At 36.3% G+C, this 20,215-nt stretch overlaps 1 protein-coding gene across 1 annotated transcript; it reads right to left on the reverse strand.

Annotated features, from left to right (window-relative positions):
• Nucleotides 1-1,475: 1,475 nt before the first annotated feature.
• LOC133324260 (muscle M-line assembly protein unc-89) lies at nt 1,476-18,630 on the reverse strand. Its single transcript, XM_061533107.1, has 7 exons — nt 16,886-18,630; nt 13,179-13,958; nt 12,082-12,828; nt 7,427-9,022; nt 4,440-5,150; nt 1,705-1,877; nt 1,476-1,521 (listed from the first exon to the last, which is right to left on the reverse strand). The coding sequence occupies exons 1-7, from the start codon at nt 18,618-18,620 to the stop codon at nt 1,495-1,497; spliced, it is 5,769 nt and encodes a 1,922-aa protein (XP_061389091.1). The 5' UTR covers nt 18,621-18,630; the 3' UTR covers nt 1,476-1,494.
• Between the last annotated feature and the right edge of the window lie 1,585 nt (nt 18,631-20,215).

The following is a 20,215-nucleotide window of genomic DNA, read 5'->3' on the forward strand; positions in this document are numbered from 1 at the left end:
AAATGCAAATTGTACCAAATATCGTACCATTTTGTACTTTTCGTATACATAACAAGATTTCTTTTTTTTAAATTAGCTACATATCTCAATTCTACTCGCCGACGATATTATTAATTTTAAATTTCAGGATTCATCCAAATTCGAATTCGGTTTACCCTAAATCCAAATTGTACCAAATTTAGTACCATTTAGTACACATAAGTACGAATTTCTAAAACTATTTTTTAAACCTCAATTCTATACTCCAAGTGTAATATTAATTCCAAATATTTGTTTCAGCTATATAAGTTCACCTAAATCCAAAATGTACCAAATTTAGTACTGTTTGGTACTTTTCGTATACCTGTGTACACACTTCCAAAACCAACTCCTTTGATAGACCTTATTTATCAACCTTGATTCGCATTTCGCATTTTTACCTCTATCCGTTCCCATGCTACAAAAGTGTACCAAATTTAGTACCTAACATATTTTTCTAAAAATTGAGTTTTAAAAGAAATATTTTTTTCTAGAGTATAATTTTTTTTATTTTGGATATTTTTATAATTTTTTTCTAAGTGTGGCCTTTTTAAAATAATTTTACATGGTGGATTTTATAAAGTATTTTTAATGATTTTTTTTAAATATTTTTTTCACAATTATTTTGAATTATTCAATGGAGGTTGTTGAGCTTCTCAAAATTTGTTAGTCTATTTGAAGACTATTTTTAAAATTTACCACTGCTTAATATCGCTTGAATTGTTTTTTTCTGAATCTTCTGTTCCTAAAATCATTAAAAGTACCTATTTTTTTAATTTTATTTTGAAACACACACACACATTTACCATCACTGATACACATTTGACAAGTGCAATTTTTTAAAAAAACAACAACAATAACAATTTTCTATTTTCTGGGAAATTAATTCTACTTACCTTTGAAATATGAAACATCAGGATAACTCTCTAATGGTAGGCCCCAGCGTGGTGCTGATGGAGTTTCAGAACGGGCTCTAGGCATAACCTACGGAAATCGTAGGCATTGTAGTTTTTGTTGTTGTTGTAATTTTTGGTCGTACAGATTTCGCCGTGTTGAAAAAGATGGTTGGACGGGAAATAGAATTCGTGATTATTTTTCACAACAACAATAATAATAAAAATATTTGTTTCTATTTTTTGTTTTTCTCGTTTATATATATAAATAAATAACTTTATATAGTTTTATATGTATTAATTAATAATTAATATTTCATGTCATTATTATTATTATTTTATGTTATATAAGAAAAAAATGTTATTTAATGAAAATTAAAAGTATTTGTAATAAAAATAAAATAGAATCAGATTTTGACTGAAGCAAGATATTCAAATCTCTGTTATGATGTGGCAAGTTCAAGAGGTCAGATAAAAATTAAGAGCTATGCAGGTTTGGTTCTTGGTGTTATTTTTTTTTTGTGGGAACACAACTAAAGCAAAAAAATAAGTAGTGACGAAGCGAAGTGGCACACAGTAAGGCTTAATCTTTCTTTTTGGGTGTCTTAATCTATAAGAAGAAGAAGAGAGAGAGAGAGAGAAAAGCAAAGCCAAAAGGGTTAATTTTGCATTTTTTCTTTAAATTTGACACTGAGGACAGCACTGCCAACAAACATCGGGACATCACTAGAAAAGACCTGGACCACAACAAATTCGACACATTTTTTTTGAAGATTTTAGAACTTGGACTTACATCAACTGTAACAAATATTCTGTCAGTGCCATTATTATTACGGGCCACAACGAAATAGGTGCCCGAATCGGAAATCTGTGATTTTTGTACGGTGAAACGGGTATAGTCATCGGAAACTTCTTTGCTGACGCGATCGGATTTGGTGATGTCTTTGGTGCCCTTCATGAAAGTCACTGAAAAGAGAAGAAGCAGAAGAATACATAAATTATTATTTATTTTAATAAAAAAAAATATTTTTTGAAGTTTCCACAAAAGGCGTGAATTTAAAAAAAAAAATATATATTTTTAATTTTTTCAAGGCCTACCAAAGGCGTGGATTTTTTTAAAGAAGATTTTTTCAAGGCGTGGATTTTTTAAGAAGATTTTTTCAAGGCGTGGATTTTTTAAGAAGATTTTTTCAAGGCGTGGATTTTTTAAAGAAATATTTTTTCAAGGCGCGGATTTTTTAAAGAAATATTGTTTCAAGGCGCGGATTTTTTCAAGAAATATTTTTTCAAGGCGCGGATTTTTTCAAGGCGTGGATTTTTTAAAGAATAATTTTTTCAAGTCGTGGATTTTTTAAAGAAGATTTTTTCAAGGCGTGGATTTTTTTAAAGAAGATTTTTTCAAGGCGTTGTTTTTTTAAAAAAAAGAAGATTTTTTCAAGGCGTTTTTTTTTTAAAAAAGAAGATTTTTTCAAGGCGTGGATTTTTTAAAGAAGATTTTTTCAAGTCATGGATTTTTTAAAGAAGATTTTTTCAAGTCATGGATTTTTTAAAGAAGATTTTTTCAAGGCGTTGTTTTTTTAAAAAAAAAGAAGATTTTTTCAAGGCGTTGTTTTTTTAAAAAAAAGAAGATTTTTTCAAGGCGTGGATTTTTTAAAGAATACTTTTTCAAGTCGTGGATTTTTTAAAGAATATTTTTTCAAGGCGTGGATTTTTTAAAAGAAGATTTTTTCAAGGCGTTGTTTTTTTAAAAAAAAGAAGATTTTTTCAACGCGTGGATTTTTTAAAGAATATTTTTTCAAGGCGTGGATTTTTTAAAAAAATATTTTTTCAAGGCGTGGATTTTTTTAAAGATTTTTTCAAGGCATGGATTTTTTAAAGAAATATTTTTTCAAGACTATGGATGGTTTTTAAAGAAATATTTTTCTAAGGTTATATTTTTTCAAGTCGTGGATTTTTTAAAGAATCATTTTTTCAAGGCGTGGATTTAAAAAAAAATATTTTTTCAAGGCGTGGATTTTTTAAAGAAATATTTTTTCAAGGCGTGGATTTTTTAAAGAAATATTTTTTCAAGGCGTGGATTTTTTAAAGAAATATTTTTTCAAGGCGTGGATTTTTTAAAGAAATATTTTTTCAAGGCGTGGATTTTTTAAAGAAATATTTTTTCAAGGCGTGGATTTAAAAAAAAAATTAAGGCGTGAATTTTTTAAAAAATATTTTTTCAAGGTGCAGATTTTTTAAAAAAATATTTTTTTAAGGTGTGGATTTTTTAAAAAAATATTTTTTCAAGGCGTGGATTTAAAAAAAAAATTAAGGCGTGGAGTTTTTAAAAATATTTTTTGAAGGCGTGGTTTTTTTAAAAATATTTTTTTAAGGTGTGGATTTTTTAAAAAAATATTTTTTCAGGGCGTGGATTTAAAAAAAAACTTAAGGCGTGAATTTTTTAAAAAATATTTTTTCAGGGCGTGGATTTAAAAAAAAACTTAAGGCGTGAATTTTTTAAAAAATATTTGTTTCAAGGCGTGGATTTTTTTAAAAATATTTTTTCAAGGTGTGGATTTTTTAAAAAAATATTTTTTCAAGGTGTGGATTTTTTAAAAAAATATTTTTTCAAGGTGTGGATTTTTTAAAAAAATATTTTTTCAAGGCTTGGATTTTTTAAAGAAATATTTTTTCATGGAGTGGATTTAAAAAAAAAAATATTTTTTCAAGGAGTGGATTTTAAAAAAATATATTTTTTCAAGGCGTGGATCTTTTAAAGAAATATTTTGTCAAGGAGTGGATTTAAAAAAAAATATATTTTTTGAAGACTTGGACTTTTATAAAAAATATTTTTTTAAGGCGTGGATTTAAAAAAAAAATCCTTTTCCAAGGCGTGGATTTTTAAAAAAATATTTTTTGAAGGCATGGATTTTTTTACAATATATATTTTTTTCAAGGCGAGGACTTTAAACAAAAAATTGAAGGCGTGGATTTAAAAAAAAATTAAAGGCGCGGATTAAAAAAAATAAAGGCGCGGATTTAAAAAAAAAATTGAAAAAAATATATTTTTTTCAAGGCGTGGATCTTTTAAAGAAATATTTTTTCAAGGCGCGGATTTAAAAAAAAAATAGTTTTTCAAGGCGTGGATTTTTTTAAAAAAAATATTTTTTCAAGGCGTGGATTTTAAAAAAAAAATATTTTTTCAAGGTGTCCATTTTTTACATTTTTCAAGGCGTGGATTTTTTAAAACATAAAAAAAAAAATATTTTTCAAGGACGAGGACTTTAAAAACAAAAAATTGAAGGCGTGGATTTAAAAAAAATAAAGGCGCGGATTTAGAAAAAAAAATAAAGGCGCGGATTAAAAAAAAAAAAAATGAAGGCGTGGATTTAAAAAAAATAAAGGCGCGGATTAAAAAAAAAAAAATAAAGGCGCGGATTTAAAAAAAATTGAAGGCGCGGATTTTTAAAAAAAAATATTTTTAAGGCGTGATTTTTTAAAAAATATTTTTTTAAGGCGTGATTTTTTGAAAAATATTTCAATACTTACACTTTGGTTTTGGATCTCCAGCAATTCTAAACGAAATCGAGAAGGGATCTCCGACAGCAATTTTCATTTCCGTTTCAGGCCTGGACAAAAACAGAGGTGGTCTTTCATCTTTCTCCACTCCGATGGCCACATCCACGGTGGCATGTGATTCAATGCGTCCAAAGGCATTTTGAGCTCGGCACGTATAGCTACCCTCATGTTCGGGACCGGCATTCATAATGGCCAGCGTATAAACACCACGTTCATAGAATGTCTTAACACCCGGCTGACCGGCCAACGATTGACGTTGACGGAACCATTGTACCTCAATGGGTGTGGCGGTTTGCATAAATTCGGCAGTGATGGCAATGGTACCACCACCACATACCACCTGGTTACCCAATGGACTAACCAAATGGGGCTTGTTGGGATCACGATGATAGAAACCTAATGTTTGATCGAGAGCGTATTTCTCACGGCCTCTGAAATCGACTTGATGGGTAATCTTGGTTTCGGCACCCTCATTACGGGCAACACAGCCATACAGGCCGGCATCCTTCTCCGTCGGGTTGTGTACAATCAACTTCGATTGGCCATCATCGGCATCGATTTGGGTATATTTTTCGCCGGGTATTAAAATCTCAGTACCCTTTAGCCATTGTACTTCGGGACGTGGTTTACCGCGGACACGGCATTCCAATACCAACTCATTTTCTGTCAGAGAATAAGTGTCTGTTGTGGCGGGGGATGATGAAGGGCGTGGGGGAGAGAAGAGAGAGCATTATTAGTTGTTGTTTTTTTTTACAGAACTTCGAAGAGGTTTTGGTGTGGCTAAGTTATATTTCTTATGGGATTTTTAAAAAAAAAATATTTTTTTAAGGGCGTGGATTTTTAAAAAATTATTTTTCAAATTTACCCTGCTTAGCCACACCAAAAAAAGTTATATAAAAAATAATTGCACAGTGGGACGAATCAAAACAAGACATTGCTTTTCATACAGTTGACATACAACTACAACAACACAAAACATGTGTGTGTATGTATCTATGTATGTGTGGGTGTGAAGTGTATTGATTTGTGATGTATGAATTTTGATTCCCATCGGAGCAATGCTTTTCTTCCGAACTTCGTAGAACCTAAAAATCAGATTTTTCCCAAAATTTTCGCATAAATACCTCTGATCGATTGTACAAACGTGGCGGGTTGGGGTGCATTCTCATACTGCTTATAGATACGAATGTTGCTCTGAGTCACCGAGTCGCCATAATCGTTGAGAGCACGACACATATATTGACCGCTATCCTGTTCTTCGGCAGCAACAATTTCCAATATCGCTTCCCCGTTGTGGAATGTTGTGTGGTAGCGATTATCATTCGGTAGAGCGCGGCCATTTTTCGTCCATTCCACACTCGTTTGGCCATCATAGACAATGCTGCAGGTGAGTCGCAGATTACCACCTTCCGCCATGGTGCGATCATGAAGCAAAGAACTGAACAAGGGTTTACGGCCCGCGGCAATACTTCGGCCCAGAGATTTTCGTCCCGAGAAGGGGCCAATTTGTTCTTCCACTTCTTCTTCCCTTAAGCCGGCGGAGGAGCTTGGGATTTGTTGCGACTTTTGTGTTCCGAACCCGTTCATTTCCTGTTCCGCCGCAGCAGCCATCAACTTCTTGAGATCATTAATACGTATGACCTTTGTTATGGCCTCAATGCGTTCATTCGTTTCAGCAAAGCAGGAGAACGTGCCACAGTCCGAGGGTATGGGATTGCGTATGATGAGTTTACTCACACCTCCAAGTTCCTCCAGGACGCGATAACGATTATTGGAAATGGTGTGATCATCACGAATCCAGGTTATACTGGGACGGCCATGTACCATACAGGAGAGTATTATTTCACAGCGATCCGCATCAAAGGTGGCTGGAATTTTTTTATTAAAATACATATTTTTGTAAGTTCGGATGTTATGATCGCGAAGTGATGGGTTCTCCAATTTCTAGATCAATCTTACCTGTCACCGGGCTACAGAAGCTAGAGGGTAACTTGTCCGTGGCATTATCGTAAATGCTGAGATCACATTCACACTCCACGGTGTTGCGACTATTTTTCACCACACACTTATAGCGGGCGCTATCATCCGGTCGGGCATCATAGATTTCCAAACTTAAAGCACCATTTATATTGTAGATTTTGTGTCGGGAATCCTTGGTTACGCGCTCGTTACCCCTCAGCCAATAGACATCCTCAATGAATCCGCTAACATAACAAATCAATTGGGCCTTGGTGCCCGATGCCATAACCATGGGCTTCATGGGTGTCTCGACACTCAATTTGAACTTGGCATCCATGGTGCGTAACTTCCTTTCCTGGCGCTCCTCTATTTTCTCTTCAATGGTTTTATCGGATTTTTCTAACGACATCATCATATCGCCAGGTTCCCGAGGAGCCACTCTCACCTCGCTCTGAAGTTTGCTGGTCTGATAATCACTGACATCGACGAATTTACTGATTTTCATTTGGCCACTTTCACTTTCGGCGTAACAAGTATAGAGTCCTCTATCTCCGGATTCAGGTCTCTCGATAATCAATTGGGTTATGCCATCCTGCAGATCGGCATATTTATATTTCTCACTTTCGGCAGGGAGGCGGGAATTATCCTTTTGCCAATATACCGAAGGTTTGGGGTTACCCGAAACCTTGCATTCCAGCGTAAGGCGATTTTCATGACTATGATATGCATCTGTGAGAGCACATGACAGAGAGACAAACAAGACAAAGAGAGAGAGAGAGAGTACATAAAAACAAATGAGTGCCAAAATGAGAAGTGAGAGAGAGAACAAAAACTAAATGAGAGCAGTTTTGTGTTAAGCCGAGCTCTATTTAATAAAGAGAGCGAAAAGTAAAAAATGCGAGACTACATACCTTCAAACAGATCACTGGACACACGCACACACACGAGAGTTCGGACACTCAAGACTTCTTAAATCTAAAAAAATCTCAACCACCTACCTTTAATGCCTTTGGTAAAAACGGGTGCAATTACCTCTTCCTTGCCCGTCGAATAGACAAACAAATTGCACGACGAGACAATTTCATTTTCCGAACCCTTAACCTTCAGGGTATAGGTACCGCTTTGCTCCTCTGTAACATCAATCAAATTCAACCAGGCAATACCATCCTGCATCGACAGTTTACTCTTGGGTCCAAAGGCAATCGGTTGATCGCCAAAGAACCAGCGAGCAGTTGGATCGGGCCCATCAATGGCCACCATCCATTTGACATTCGTGCCAGCCTTGACGGTACGATTCGATAGGAAATTTCTAAAGTATAGGAATTTCTTAAGGTCTGGTGGTGGACCGGCACCATGTCTACGGCCACCACCACTGCTCTCCTCATCTTCTTCACGTTTCTTTTTCCTTTCGGCTTTCTCCTCCTCGGTTTCATCGCCTTGAGGCTTCACGGGTGGTCTATCGCGTCCTGGCGAAACAGGTCTACGCACCTTAGGTTTCACCGTGACCATGTGGGTAATTTCCGCTGTACCTTCACGATTCTCTGCCTGGCAAACATATTTACCACTATCCTGTGGAGTGGGATCCATAATGAACAGCTCACAGGTACCATCTTCATGTTCTGTGGTCTGATACTTGTCATTGGGTTCAATGACCACACCATCCTTCACCCAGGTAATGGTGGGTGTGGGCAGACCGCGTACATGGACATCCAATTGCAATTCATGCAGCTTGCCATGATAGGTGTCCTTAATGTTACGGGTAAAGGTGGGTGGGGTATCGCCGGATCCAGGATCGGAATAAACTTCCAAACGACAGAAGGTCGATGCCTCACCGGTTTCATCACGGGCCCAACATTTATATTCACCAGCATCTTCCAAAGTGGCCGCCGGGATTTCCAAAATACACAGACCCTCATTGTAGCGGCCACGACACTTGGGTGAATTCTGCAATGGTTCACCATTCTTGAACCATTTCACTTGAGGTTCCTTGGACTCCAAGAAGCAGGAAATCTTTACTTTCGAACCCTCGGCAACCACACGATCTTTCATGTTTGTGGGGAAATAGATACCAATCACCTTTTCACGTTTCTTCAGCGATCCGGTTTCCGAGGCCACATCCGAGACATAAATCGATGCCGAAGCCGCTTCTGCCTCCGATTCATCATCCTTGCGTGGCTTGCGTACCTTCTTCTTACCCTTACTATCCGTCTCACTGTCGCTGGCATCAGCCGCAGAGGCTGGAGCCGCCTTGGGTTTCTCTTCCTCCACCTGTTTCGGTTTCAGCAAGCTCTTATCGGCATGGAAGACACCATGGATATTGTCGGCAATGTGATGTTCCTTGCCCTCGAAGGCAACCAAATGGGTAATCTCCGCCTTGCCAGCACTATTCTCGGCACGAACGATGTATTTGCCCTTATCCTTGGGATTGGGGCAATCGATAACCAATTCCAGAGTACCATCGGCATGATGGAACTTGTGAATGCGTCCACCCTCCTCAATGTCGATATTATCCTTGAGCCATTGAATAGTGGGTGTGGGTTCACCGCGAACACCGGTTTCCAAAATCAATTCATTGGTGTTCAAGTGATAGGTTTCTGTTCGGCGAAGAGAGAGGGGAAGCAGGAGAGAGACAGAGCGTAAAATAGAGAACGAAAGAGAGTGACTCATTAGATTTTGGATCAAGAGATGACACAAACGCACACTCAAAGTTCAAGACAAACACAGGAAAAATCGTTAACAATTAAGTGGTGATATAACGAAGATAATTTATCTAAATATGGCTTAGATAAATTATCTAAGAGGGCCAAAGGAAACATAGATATCAACTGAGATTCAAAAATAAGTCAGCTACTAAATAAAATCCGTTATTTGAATTATCAAAGATAGATAAAAAATTATCTAAACAATTTATCTATGTTATCTGAAGGTCCATAATGTTTTATTTATGTCATATATAGTTATTAGATAATACATATATTAAGAAATATATATCAGATAAAATTTCTATGTTATCTAAAAATCATAGATAAATTATCTATGTGAAATATCTACCATTCAGATGCATTATCTTCATTATCTAAATGTCATTAACAGAGTATCTATGTTGTTTTAAATATTCAAACACTTATCTACACATTATCTAATTTAATATATCTATATTTTCAGATTGTCCTTATACGGCAGATAAATTATCTATGTCATGGCAAAATTTTAGGTAAGTTATACATAATTTTCAGATAAGTTATCTATGCCTTATCTACACATTATCTACAATCAATAGATAAATCTTATAACTAATTTACTTCTTTAGAAAATATTTCCTGAGCATCATAATAATTTAGATAAATTATCTACACTTATGCAATTATCTATTAATTTAGTAAAGACTAAATTATCTATGTTATCCTAACATTTTAGATAAGTTAGCTCACTCTACAGTCAATATTATCTTGTTCTCAAAACACAATTTTGAAATTAGCCTAAAACTTTAGATAAATTATCTATGTCATCCTGAAGCTTATCTACACATTATTTACAATTAATATTTATAAATTTATATAATCTACTTTGTACTTTCAGAGTAAAAGTTTCAGATAAATTATCTTGTTATTCAAACAGTTTAGATAAGACTATGCATTATCTGAAATTAATAGATAACACTTTTTTACACTTATCTACCAATTTAGTGAATAGAACATCAGATAAATTATCTATCCATTTACAATGCACAATCAATAGATTATCTACTCTTCAAAAACTATTTTGAGGTTGTCCTCATGCTTTAGATAAATTATCTATGCCATCATAAAGTTTATCTATACCTTTTTTATAATCAATAGATAATATCTTTTTGCATTATCTACTTCTTTAGAAAAACATTTTCAGAGTACGCTTTCTCCTTCAGATAAATTGTCCATGTTAAACTAATATCCTGATACTTTAGATGAATTATCTATATTATCCTAAAGCTTCTATACACATTATCTATAGTCAAAAGATACCACATGTTTTATTATCTACTTCTTTAGAAAATACTTCCAGAGTATTCTTATGCTTCAGATAAATTATCTTTGTTATCCAAACAATACAGATAACACATATCTAGGCATTATCTGCCATCAATGGATAACACTTTTTTTACACTTATCTACCAATTCAGTAAATAAAACATCAGATAAATTATATATCTATGTACAATGTACACTCAATAGCTTATCTACTTTTTAAAAATTATTTTGAGGTTGTCCTCATGCTTTAGATAAATTATCTATGCCATCATAAAGTTTATCTATACATTTTCTATAATCAATAGATAACACCTTTTTATATCATCTACTTCATAAAGAAAAAAATTTCAGAGTATGTTTTCCCCTTCAGATAAATTGTCCTAATATCCTGATACTTAAGATAAATTATCTACATCATACTAAAGCTTCTATACACGTTATCTATAGTCAATAGATGGCACCTTTATATTATCTACTTCTTTAGAAAATATTTTCACAGTATCCTGATACTTCAGATAAATTACCTATGTTATTCTAACATTTCAGATAAGTTATCCACAATTTTCAGATAATTTATCTGTGCTACCCCAACTTATCAAAATAAACAAATAACACTTCGAAATTATCTACTTCTTTAGAAAATACACTTACAGATAACAGTAGATAAATTATCTTTGTCATCCTAACAATTTAGATAATTTATCCGTGTTATCCAAATTGGTTAAATAAATTATCTACCTGTTTGTAATAATTCAGAAATCTTATCAGCATTTTTTCCTTATCTAGATACAATATGATACGGATTATCTAAAGATAAAATTGATTATCTAGATAAATTATCTACCTTATCCACAAAATTGATCATTAATAAAAAATAAATAAATATTTGAACTAAAATCAAATAACACAATTTATCTAAAAACTTTAGATAAATTATCTCCGTTATCTAAAGCACAACATTTAAAGGAGTGTTCAACTTATCCGAGCGGGGAAGTAGGAAGTTCCTATTGCAGGTCAATCACCTAAACAAGAACTGACGAAGATTCCGAAGATCACAATCAAAGTTTTGGACTACCGAAATAATCATCGCTCTCATAAAATTTCGGCAGGGTAATTGACCCTCTGTACGTTCGGCAGGGTACTAGACACTCTATCTAGGTTAAGGAGTGCACAACTTATCCGAATGGGAAGTAGGAAGTTCCTATTGCAGGTCAATCACCTAAACAAGAACCGACGATGATCCCGAAGATCACAATCAAAGTTTTGGACTACCGAAATAATCATCGCTCTCATAAAAGTTCAGTAGGGTGATTGACCCTCTGTACGTTCGGCAGGGTACTAGGCCCTCTATCTAGGTTCCGAAATTTTTTTAATCTAAAAAATTTTCTACTTCGAAACGGTGTACTTTTCTTATTTGGCAAATGCAATAAAAACTAATTGTTGTTGTGATTTTTTCACCTTGTGGTTGTTGTTCTCAAGATGAACGAACCTGCAGTCGGATTTTTTTCAATTGCATTTTTTCTTCCCTCTACTCGGATTACATAAGTTTCTTTGTTTCGTTTATAGTGTTGCACAATCTCCTTTAGATTCTTTTTAACAAAAAATATACCCTCCTTCCCCTTCCATAAAACTTAGTATTGCCTTACCTTTAACGGGACGCACAAATACCGGTTCCGTTTCACTTCCTGTTGTCGGCGAGTACACATACAACTTCGCCGTCTGTGTGATCTTACAGTATTCATTCTGGGCGGTTAGGGTATAGGTACCCGAATCCTCCGGCTGACAATTCAAGAATTCCAACGAAGCCAAGCTATCACGATTCATATTGCGAATACGTGGTCCATACTGGACATTCTGGTCATCTTTGGTCCATTTACATGTCGGGTTGGGTCCATTGACCACAGCCTGTAGCTTAACCTTGGAACCGACGGCAACATAACGATTCGAAATGTTAGCATCGAAATACAACATCGATCTTGGTGGTGGTTCAGGCATACGGCTGCGACGCTCATACGTGCCGCTACCCTCTTCATCTTTGCTCGATTTGGGCAAGCGTTGGGGACGCTCCTTCTTGCCACCCTGGCTGTCGGCTTCGGACATGGCACCGGACAAAACACTCGAACGTCTGGAACTGTGCTGGATATCGACAACGACACTGTGAGAGGTTTGCTGCGAGCCCAATTTGTTGGTGGCAATACAGGTGTAGTTTCCGCTGTCCGCCGGTGTGGGCTTGTTAATGATTAGCTCGCAAATGCCATCCAAATGTTCGATCTGTACGACGCGATCGTCGAGCACAACGGGCAGTTGGTCTTTGGTCCATGTAATGACGGGACGTGGGTTGCCGCGGATTTTCGTGTCGAGAATCAGATCGTTTTGTGAAGAGTGATAGACATCTGAGGAAGCGAACGAGTGAGAGAGAGTGCAGAAAAGAGAGCGAGAGAGAGTGATCAATAGATAAATTTAAACTCAATTTCCCAGGCCAAAAATCGAACTATTTTTGGCCATCAAACAAATCGGAACGACAACGCTATGTAAAGATGAAAGACATCCAACAACAAAAAAATGGACACAGCCACGAAGATCATTTGATACACCTTCCGAAAACAAAGCGAACACGAAGTGAACGACAATAACACAAAGTGATTGATCCGACATCTGATTGATCTATCGATCGCTTGATCGCAACATTTGATGATAACAATGAAAATTCGAACACAAACACCGCACACACACACCAACCTACCTCGAAGTGGCAAGGCAAAAATCGGTTCATGCTCATCGCCATCCGTCTTGGCCGAATACACCTTAAAGTAGCACGAGGTGTCAATTTCACTGTAATCGTTGCGTGCCACACACTTGTAAACACCCGACGAATCGCTCGTCACATTTTGCAGCTCAATAATGGCCTTTCCTTCTTCGCTAAGGTTCTTGACCGTTTCGCTATACTTCACCCATTCGTCATCCTTCATCCAGCGGCAATTGGGCGAGGGACCAATGACGGTACAGACAAACCTCACCGTGGTACCCTCCAGGGCCATGCGATCTCTCAATTGGGTGGCAAATTGCAATTTCTGCTTAGCCGCCACCAAGGGTTCAGGTGAGGCACGTGGAGCTCGAGATCTAGCCTCTGCTGCTGCTTCGGCACGACGACGATCTGAATCGCCCTTCGATTTCATGGCTTCTTCCATGGCCTTGCGGGCCTCCTCTTCCTTTACCTTGCTCAAACGACCGCGAGCATGGAAAATACCCGGAATATGATAATGCAGATTCTTACCCACCTCAATCGAGTGGGTAATCTGAGCTTCACCACTGGAGTTAATGGCCTTGCAGAGATAGGCACCGCTATCGCGATTATTCGGTTTGTAGATCAACAGCTTGTAGACGCCATGGGCCTCTTCCAATTTGGTGAACTTAACATTGGGTTTGATTTCAAACATGCCACGCCACCAGGTGACCACAGGGCGGGGTACACCATGGATGTGCACCTCGATGGTCAATTCATCGTCACGCAAGTGGTAGTATTCTGGAGGGGGCGTGAATGGATAAGAATTAATCTTTGGAATCCTTAAAAAGTCCTAATAGGAGGCTTACAAAAATTCAAAGCCGTTTACAATGAGGTTCTTGGTCCTTGCAACATATGAAAATGAGGTGAGGCACCATCGAAAAATATTTCAATGTAATTTCAAACATTTCAAATATTTTTTTTTCATTAAAAAAAAAACTACAAAAAATGTTGTTGCAACATGGAAATGGATGTGCAACATTGGACTACGTTGATGCAACATGACCAAAAATTTATTGAACTGGTTTTTTGATCAATTTCAAAAATCTGTTTATTGAAAAAACCATCAAAAATGTTGTTGCAACATGGAAAATGTATGTGCAACATTGGGTTATGTTGATGCAACATAGAAAAAAATTATTTAACGTTGATTAAAGTTGGCGTCCACATGTTAATATGTTAAAAAGTTACAAAAAAGTTTGTTGCAACAAGGAAAATATGTGTGCAACATTTGGTTATGTTGATGCAACATTCAAAAAAATTATTAAATTGGTTTTTTTTTCATCAATTTCAAAAATCTGCTCATTGAAAAAAAACATCAAAAAATGTTGTTGCAACATAAAAAATATATGTGCAACATTGAGCTATGTTGATGCAACATGAAAAAAAAATTATTGAATTGTGTTTTATTGTTCAATTTCAAATATCTGTTAATTGAAAAAAAAACATCAAAAATGTTTTTGCAACATGGCAAATGTATGTGCCACATTGAGTTATGTTGATGCAACATAGGAAAAAAATTATTAAATGTTGATTAAAAGTGTTTAGAATGTTGTTTAAACATAAACAAAACTACATTGCAACATGAAAACTGTTGCAGCAACATGGATATATGTTGATGCAACATGACCAAAAATTATTTGAATTGCAATTAAATTTTAAACATTTCAGATTTTTTTTCCAAAATCGTCAAAAAATATTCTTGCAACATGGTAAATGTATGTGCAACATTAGGTTACGTTACTGCAACAGGACTCAAAATGATTAAATATCGAATAAAGTCGTTTGAAAAGTTTTTAAAACATAAAAAAAACACAATTGCAACATGGGAAATGAAGTTGCAACATTCATATATGTTGATGCAACATGGCAAAAAATTGATTTATCTTAAAAAGATAACTTATTCAAAATTGAAAGAAGTGAATTTTTAATCGACATTTCAATTGCAATACTTGCAACATGGTAAATGTATGTGCAACATTGAGTTTCGATGAAGCAAAATTAATTGAGCAACAATTTAAGTTGTTAATATGTTTATTAAACATCAAAAAATACTATTGCAACATTATAAATGTTGCTGCAACATTCGTTATGTTGATGCAACATGTGTAAATTTTTTTTATTTAACGGATTTTTAGTTTTAAATGAGAAAATGTGGATTGGATGTTAACAATTCACTACCAACATTTCAAAATGTTGCAGCAACATGTAAATATATGACTGCAACATTCTAAATTGTCATCGCAACATGATGGAAATTTAACATTTTTGTTGTCGTACCGATATAAATTAAATGTTTATTTTAATTACAATGTTTACTACTGGAAAAACATCTTGCAACATGTAGAAATGTTGTTGCAACATTGGAAAAATGTAAAAAAATTTTTGTTTTTTATCAAGAAAATAATTATTAAATGCAAATACCAAGAGATACATTTAAAAAATGCATCTTGCAACATGTAGAAATGTTGTTGCCACATTGGCAAATATTTATAAAACCCTTTTGTTTATCGTTTTTATGTCGCATATGTTGATATAATGTTTTCAAAGAACTTGCAACATCAATAAATCTTCTTGCAACATGTAAAAATAGTATTGCAACATGTTTGAAAATTTAAAAAAAAATATTTTTATATCAACAACAAATATTTGTTAACTTCAAATATAAAGACAAACATTGCAATATGTTGTTGCAACATGTAAAAATGTGGTTGCAACATTGGAAATCATTGATATTAAATTCATAATTTTGCTATTTATATGAAAAAAAACAAAAGTTATAGTAAATTTATTGTGCAACATGGAAACCCCAGTTGCAACATGTTGAAATGTTGCTGCAACATTAGAAATATAAAATACTAAGACAATTTTTGTGATTTTTTTAATCAAAACAGTTATATTAAAATAAAATTAAATGTGTAACAATTGAAAATTATGTTGCAACATGTAAAAATGTTGTTGCAACATTAGAGAAAATTCTTACAACATTGAAAATTTTTAGTTTTTATGTTTAAAAGGTTAATATAATTGCTATTAAATGATTTGTAACATTAAAGTCTTCATGCCACATGTTGAAATGTTGCTGCAACATTGGAAGAGTTTTTATTTAACATGACAATTTGTCGATTTTTTAACAGAATATATTGATGTATCAATACAATTTATTCTAAAACAATGAAATATGATCTTGCAACATAGGAAAATGTATATGCAACATAGAAAACGATTAATAAAAATCGAAGAAAATTGTTTCTGTTTTTGAAAAAATGGTGGTGTTTGGTTTACATATTTATTTCAATATTGATAAATGTTATTGCAACATAGATGCACCATTGTGCAACATTGGTAAAATTAATTAAAAACCAACAACAATTAAAAATGTGTATGCAACATTTAAAAATGTTGATGAAATATTAAAAAAAAGTTGATGCAACATTTAATAATGACAATGAAACATTGGAAAAAATTGATGCAACATTTAAAAAAATGTATATGCAACATTTAAAATTGCTGCTGAAACATAGAAATTAGTAATACCTCAATTAAAAATATTTTTTCTAGATCAAAAATTTGCATTGAAAAAAATTCACATCAATATCCTTCATTGTAAACGGATTTGGTTCCGCTGTAAGCATTCCCCTAAAAGTTTTGATTGTGTTCGAACCTACCTCTGACCAATTTAAACGACGGTGGTGCCGGTTGATCTTTAAATACTTCGTAAATGGTCACATAACATGACGATGTGACCTCATCGTTCATATTCGCTATGACACAGGAGTATTCTCCCGAGTCCAAAATCGTTGTATTCACTACTTCTAAAGCTAAAATATTATTATTGTTGATAATGCGATGTGTCGAGTCACGTTCCAGTTGGCGACCATCCTTAAACCATTTAACGGATAGCTCAGGTCCACCGACGGCACAGGCCAAACGGACATTGTGACCAGCCTCGACGGTACGATCGGAAAGGAAAACAATGAAGTGGGGCAGACGTTTCTGCTCACGCATACGTTTCCATTCCTCGTCACGTTGTTTCTCGCTGCGACGCACAGCGATGCTGTATTTACGCAATTGGGTGGCGAATTCTTCACCCTCCTCTTCGGCAATTTGTTTCCAACGTTCCTCGTCGTCGGGATCGGGACGTGTAAAGCCTTCGGATGAACTGCTGCTACGTCTTGTCTCGGTGGGCAATTCGCTGACCTCATCCATTTCTTCGTCTTCGTTTTGTTCCTGCTCCTCGTCGTCTTCGTCGTAACGGGATTCTTCGTAACGTGAGCTACCCTCCTCACCTTCACCGGATTCGCCCTCTTCGCCGCCTTCTTCTTCCTCCTCGGCTTCGGCAGCCTCGGCCTCCTCTTGGGCACGGCGTTCGGCCTCTTCGCGTTCGCGTTCCTCCTCCTCGGCCTTGAGACGCTTTTGACGCTCCTCAAAGGTTTCACCCTTGGGTTTGGCCGCAGCCTTGGCAGCCTCCTCCTCAGCAGCCTTGGCGGCGGCCTTGGCTTGCTCCTCCATTTGCAGGGCCAGTTTGCTCTTCTTTGGTGGAGGCTTGGGACCAGGACCAGCTGGTTGTTGTTGCTTTTCTTCAAACATTTTCTTGTTGGCCTTTGAACCACCACCCGACTCAAGTTTCAAAGTCAACTTGGGACTGGGAGACTTTTCCTTTTTCTCCTTCTTCTTGGGGGCGGCCTTCTTTTTGCCCTTCTTACCCTTTTCGGGTTCGTCGCCTTCATCTAGGTCAAGGCTTTCTTCGCGATCCTCACGCGAACCGCCTTCATCGCCGCCACCTTCGCTTTCTGAGAGGCCAGCCTCGGCGGAGCCTTCCTTGTCGGCCGAACGTCTGGGTTTGCGTTCCTTTTTGGCACCCTTACCCTTCTTCTTGGGTTTCACCTCCTCGACAACGATCTCTTCCTCCTCCTCTTCGTATTCTTCGTACTCTTCAACGACGTAGATAACCTCAACGTTGGAGACGTCCATAACAGCGGCACGATCAATGACGGACATATCAGAGGTTATGTAACGTACAGGTTTCTGGGCCTCCAAAGGTTCGGAAATGTCCATAACGAGGGCACGATCAAAGACGGCGGTGTTACAGGTCAGCAGGGTCTTGAGATCGCGACCCAATTCGAAGGGAGTCTTTTCCTTTTCCTCACGCTTCAGGAAGGGAGTAATGCTGCGCCATGTCGATGGTGTGGCACTACGCCTGGTCATGTAGAGGGTGAAGGGTGTCTGACTGCGTCCACGAATGGGAGTGGCACTACGGCCACGCAGACTTCCCGGAGTCGGGGACTTCAGCTTGCGTTTCTTTTGCGCTGGCACTTGGAGAGTATCCTGGGCTGGTGCTGCCTCTGGCTCCTCTGAGCCACGGGCATCGGCTGCCGCGGTTTCGCCTTCGGTTTCACCCATCCTGTTCGAGGTGGTGGCGGTGGTGTTCGATCGAGACTCTTTAAAAACAAAAAAGGATTATCCGGTCACTGGGAGTGATTCCAAGTTTCTTTTCTTTTTTCTCTCTTTTTTTAAATTATGAAATATTTCGAAAAAATATTGTTCGCTTCGATAGGTAGGCTTCGTAAATAAATTTCTTCCCGGTTTTTATGAATTTTTATTCCCCTCGGCTCTACACTCAACAGACACACACGTTTCGTAAATGGAGAATTTCTTTCAAAGATTTTCTTTTTTTTCTTCTTCTGGGGGAACTTCTTTTTTTTTGGTCAAGAAAAAAAGGACGTAATCGGCGGTGCTCGGTCCGTTCGAGGCGTAGCTAATGACTCGACAGTTCCGAACGAACTGAAACGACCGTACGTTTCGAAAATTGAATTTCAAATGATCAGGCGAATCGATTAATCAATCACTGAGTGATCCACTTGCATTGCTTGCCAAGAAAAAAAACCAAAAACACTTCGAATCGGCGATCTAAATTTACACTTTATTGTCATGGACTTTCGGCAAACGATTTTCTCATCTCATCAAAACAACACCAATCACTGTTCACACTGCTGCGAGGATCCGTGCGATCGCAGACGTGAAGGCAAGCAATTTTATTTACACAGATGCATTCATGCCACACACAGAAGAGTCGTGGTGGTTGGTGGGTGCACCACAAAAAACTTCGCTACGAAATGACCAACCAAACGCAAATAACGATGTAACGGGCAAAGAAAACACGACGATCAGCACTACGAAGGGAAGTTCGTCGAGAAAAAAGACGAAATCACATAACCGATCGTCGCTGGTTTGGATCAACCAATCGATCGATCGATCATGTGCGAAAAAATGAACTTGACCTTCGGCTTCGGGAAAAATAAAATCGTACACACACAGATTCGCCAATCGAAATAATAACAAACAACGAAACAAAAATTCTTGATTTTCACTTTAAATTAATTTCTAAAATTCTTTGCTTACCTTCAGTCCAACGTCCTCCTTGGTATCGGCGGCGGTTTGGAGGGAGGGCAATAAAAATAAGTAACTTACCTTTGGGAATGATTCGTTTTGAGATTTTGTTTTTTTATTTTGCAGAACTAAATGTTTTAGTATGAATTAAAAATAAATTGGCCACCACAGCAAGTGGCAAGTGTGTTAAGCAATTGGCAAGATCGGTTAGTGTGTTACTAATTTCCTATTTGTCTATAAAAATAAATTTATCTCAACTATTTTTAACAAAAAAAAAAAAAAAAACATCGAGAAGAAAAAGAAAAAAACTGAAGATCAAAACAAGCGACAGAATCTCCCAAAGTATGCGGTAGTTTAAATGCATTACAAAATTTGAGGGCTGGGAGGATTGGAAAGATTTCGAGACCTTCAGGGGACATAGGTGAGGAGTGGATTTTTTAAAGAAGATTTTTTCAAGACCTATTCAAGGCGTAGATTTTTTAAAGAATAGGTTTTTAAGGCTTATTCAAGGCATGGATTTTTTAAGGAATAGTTTTTCAAGGCCTATTCAAGGCGTGGATTTTTTAAAGAATAGTTTTTCAAGGCTTATCTAAGGCGTGGATTTTTTA

Source organism: Musca vetustissima, unplaced genomic scaffold (assembly GCF_032173495.1).
Source record: "Musca vetustissima isolate MV318-11 ecotype Yass unplaced genomic scaffold, APGP_CSIRO_Mvet_v1 utg14495, whole genome shotgun sequence".
Classification (NCBI taxonomy): Eukaryota; Metazoa; Arthropoda; class Insecta; order Diptera; family Muscidae; genus Musca; species Musca vetustissima.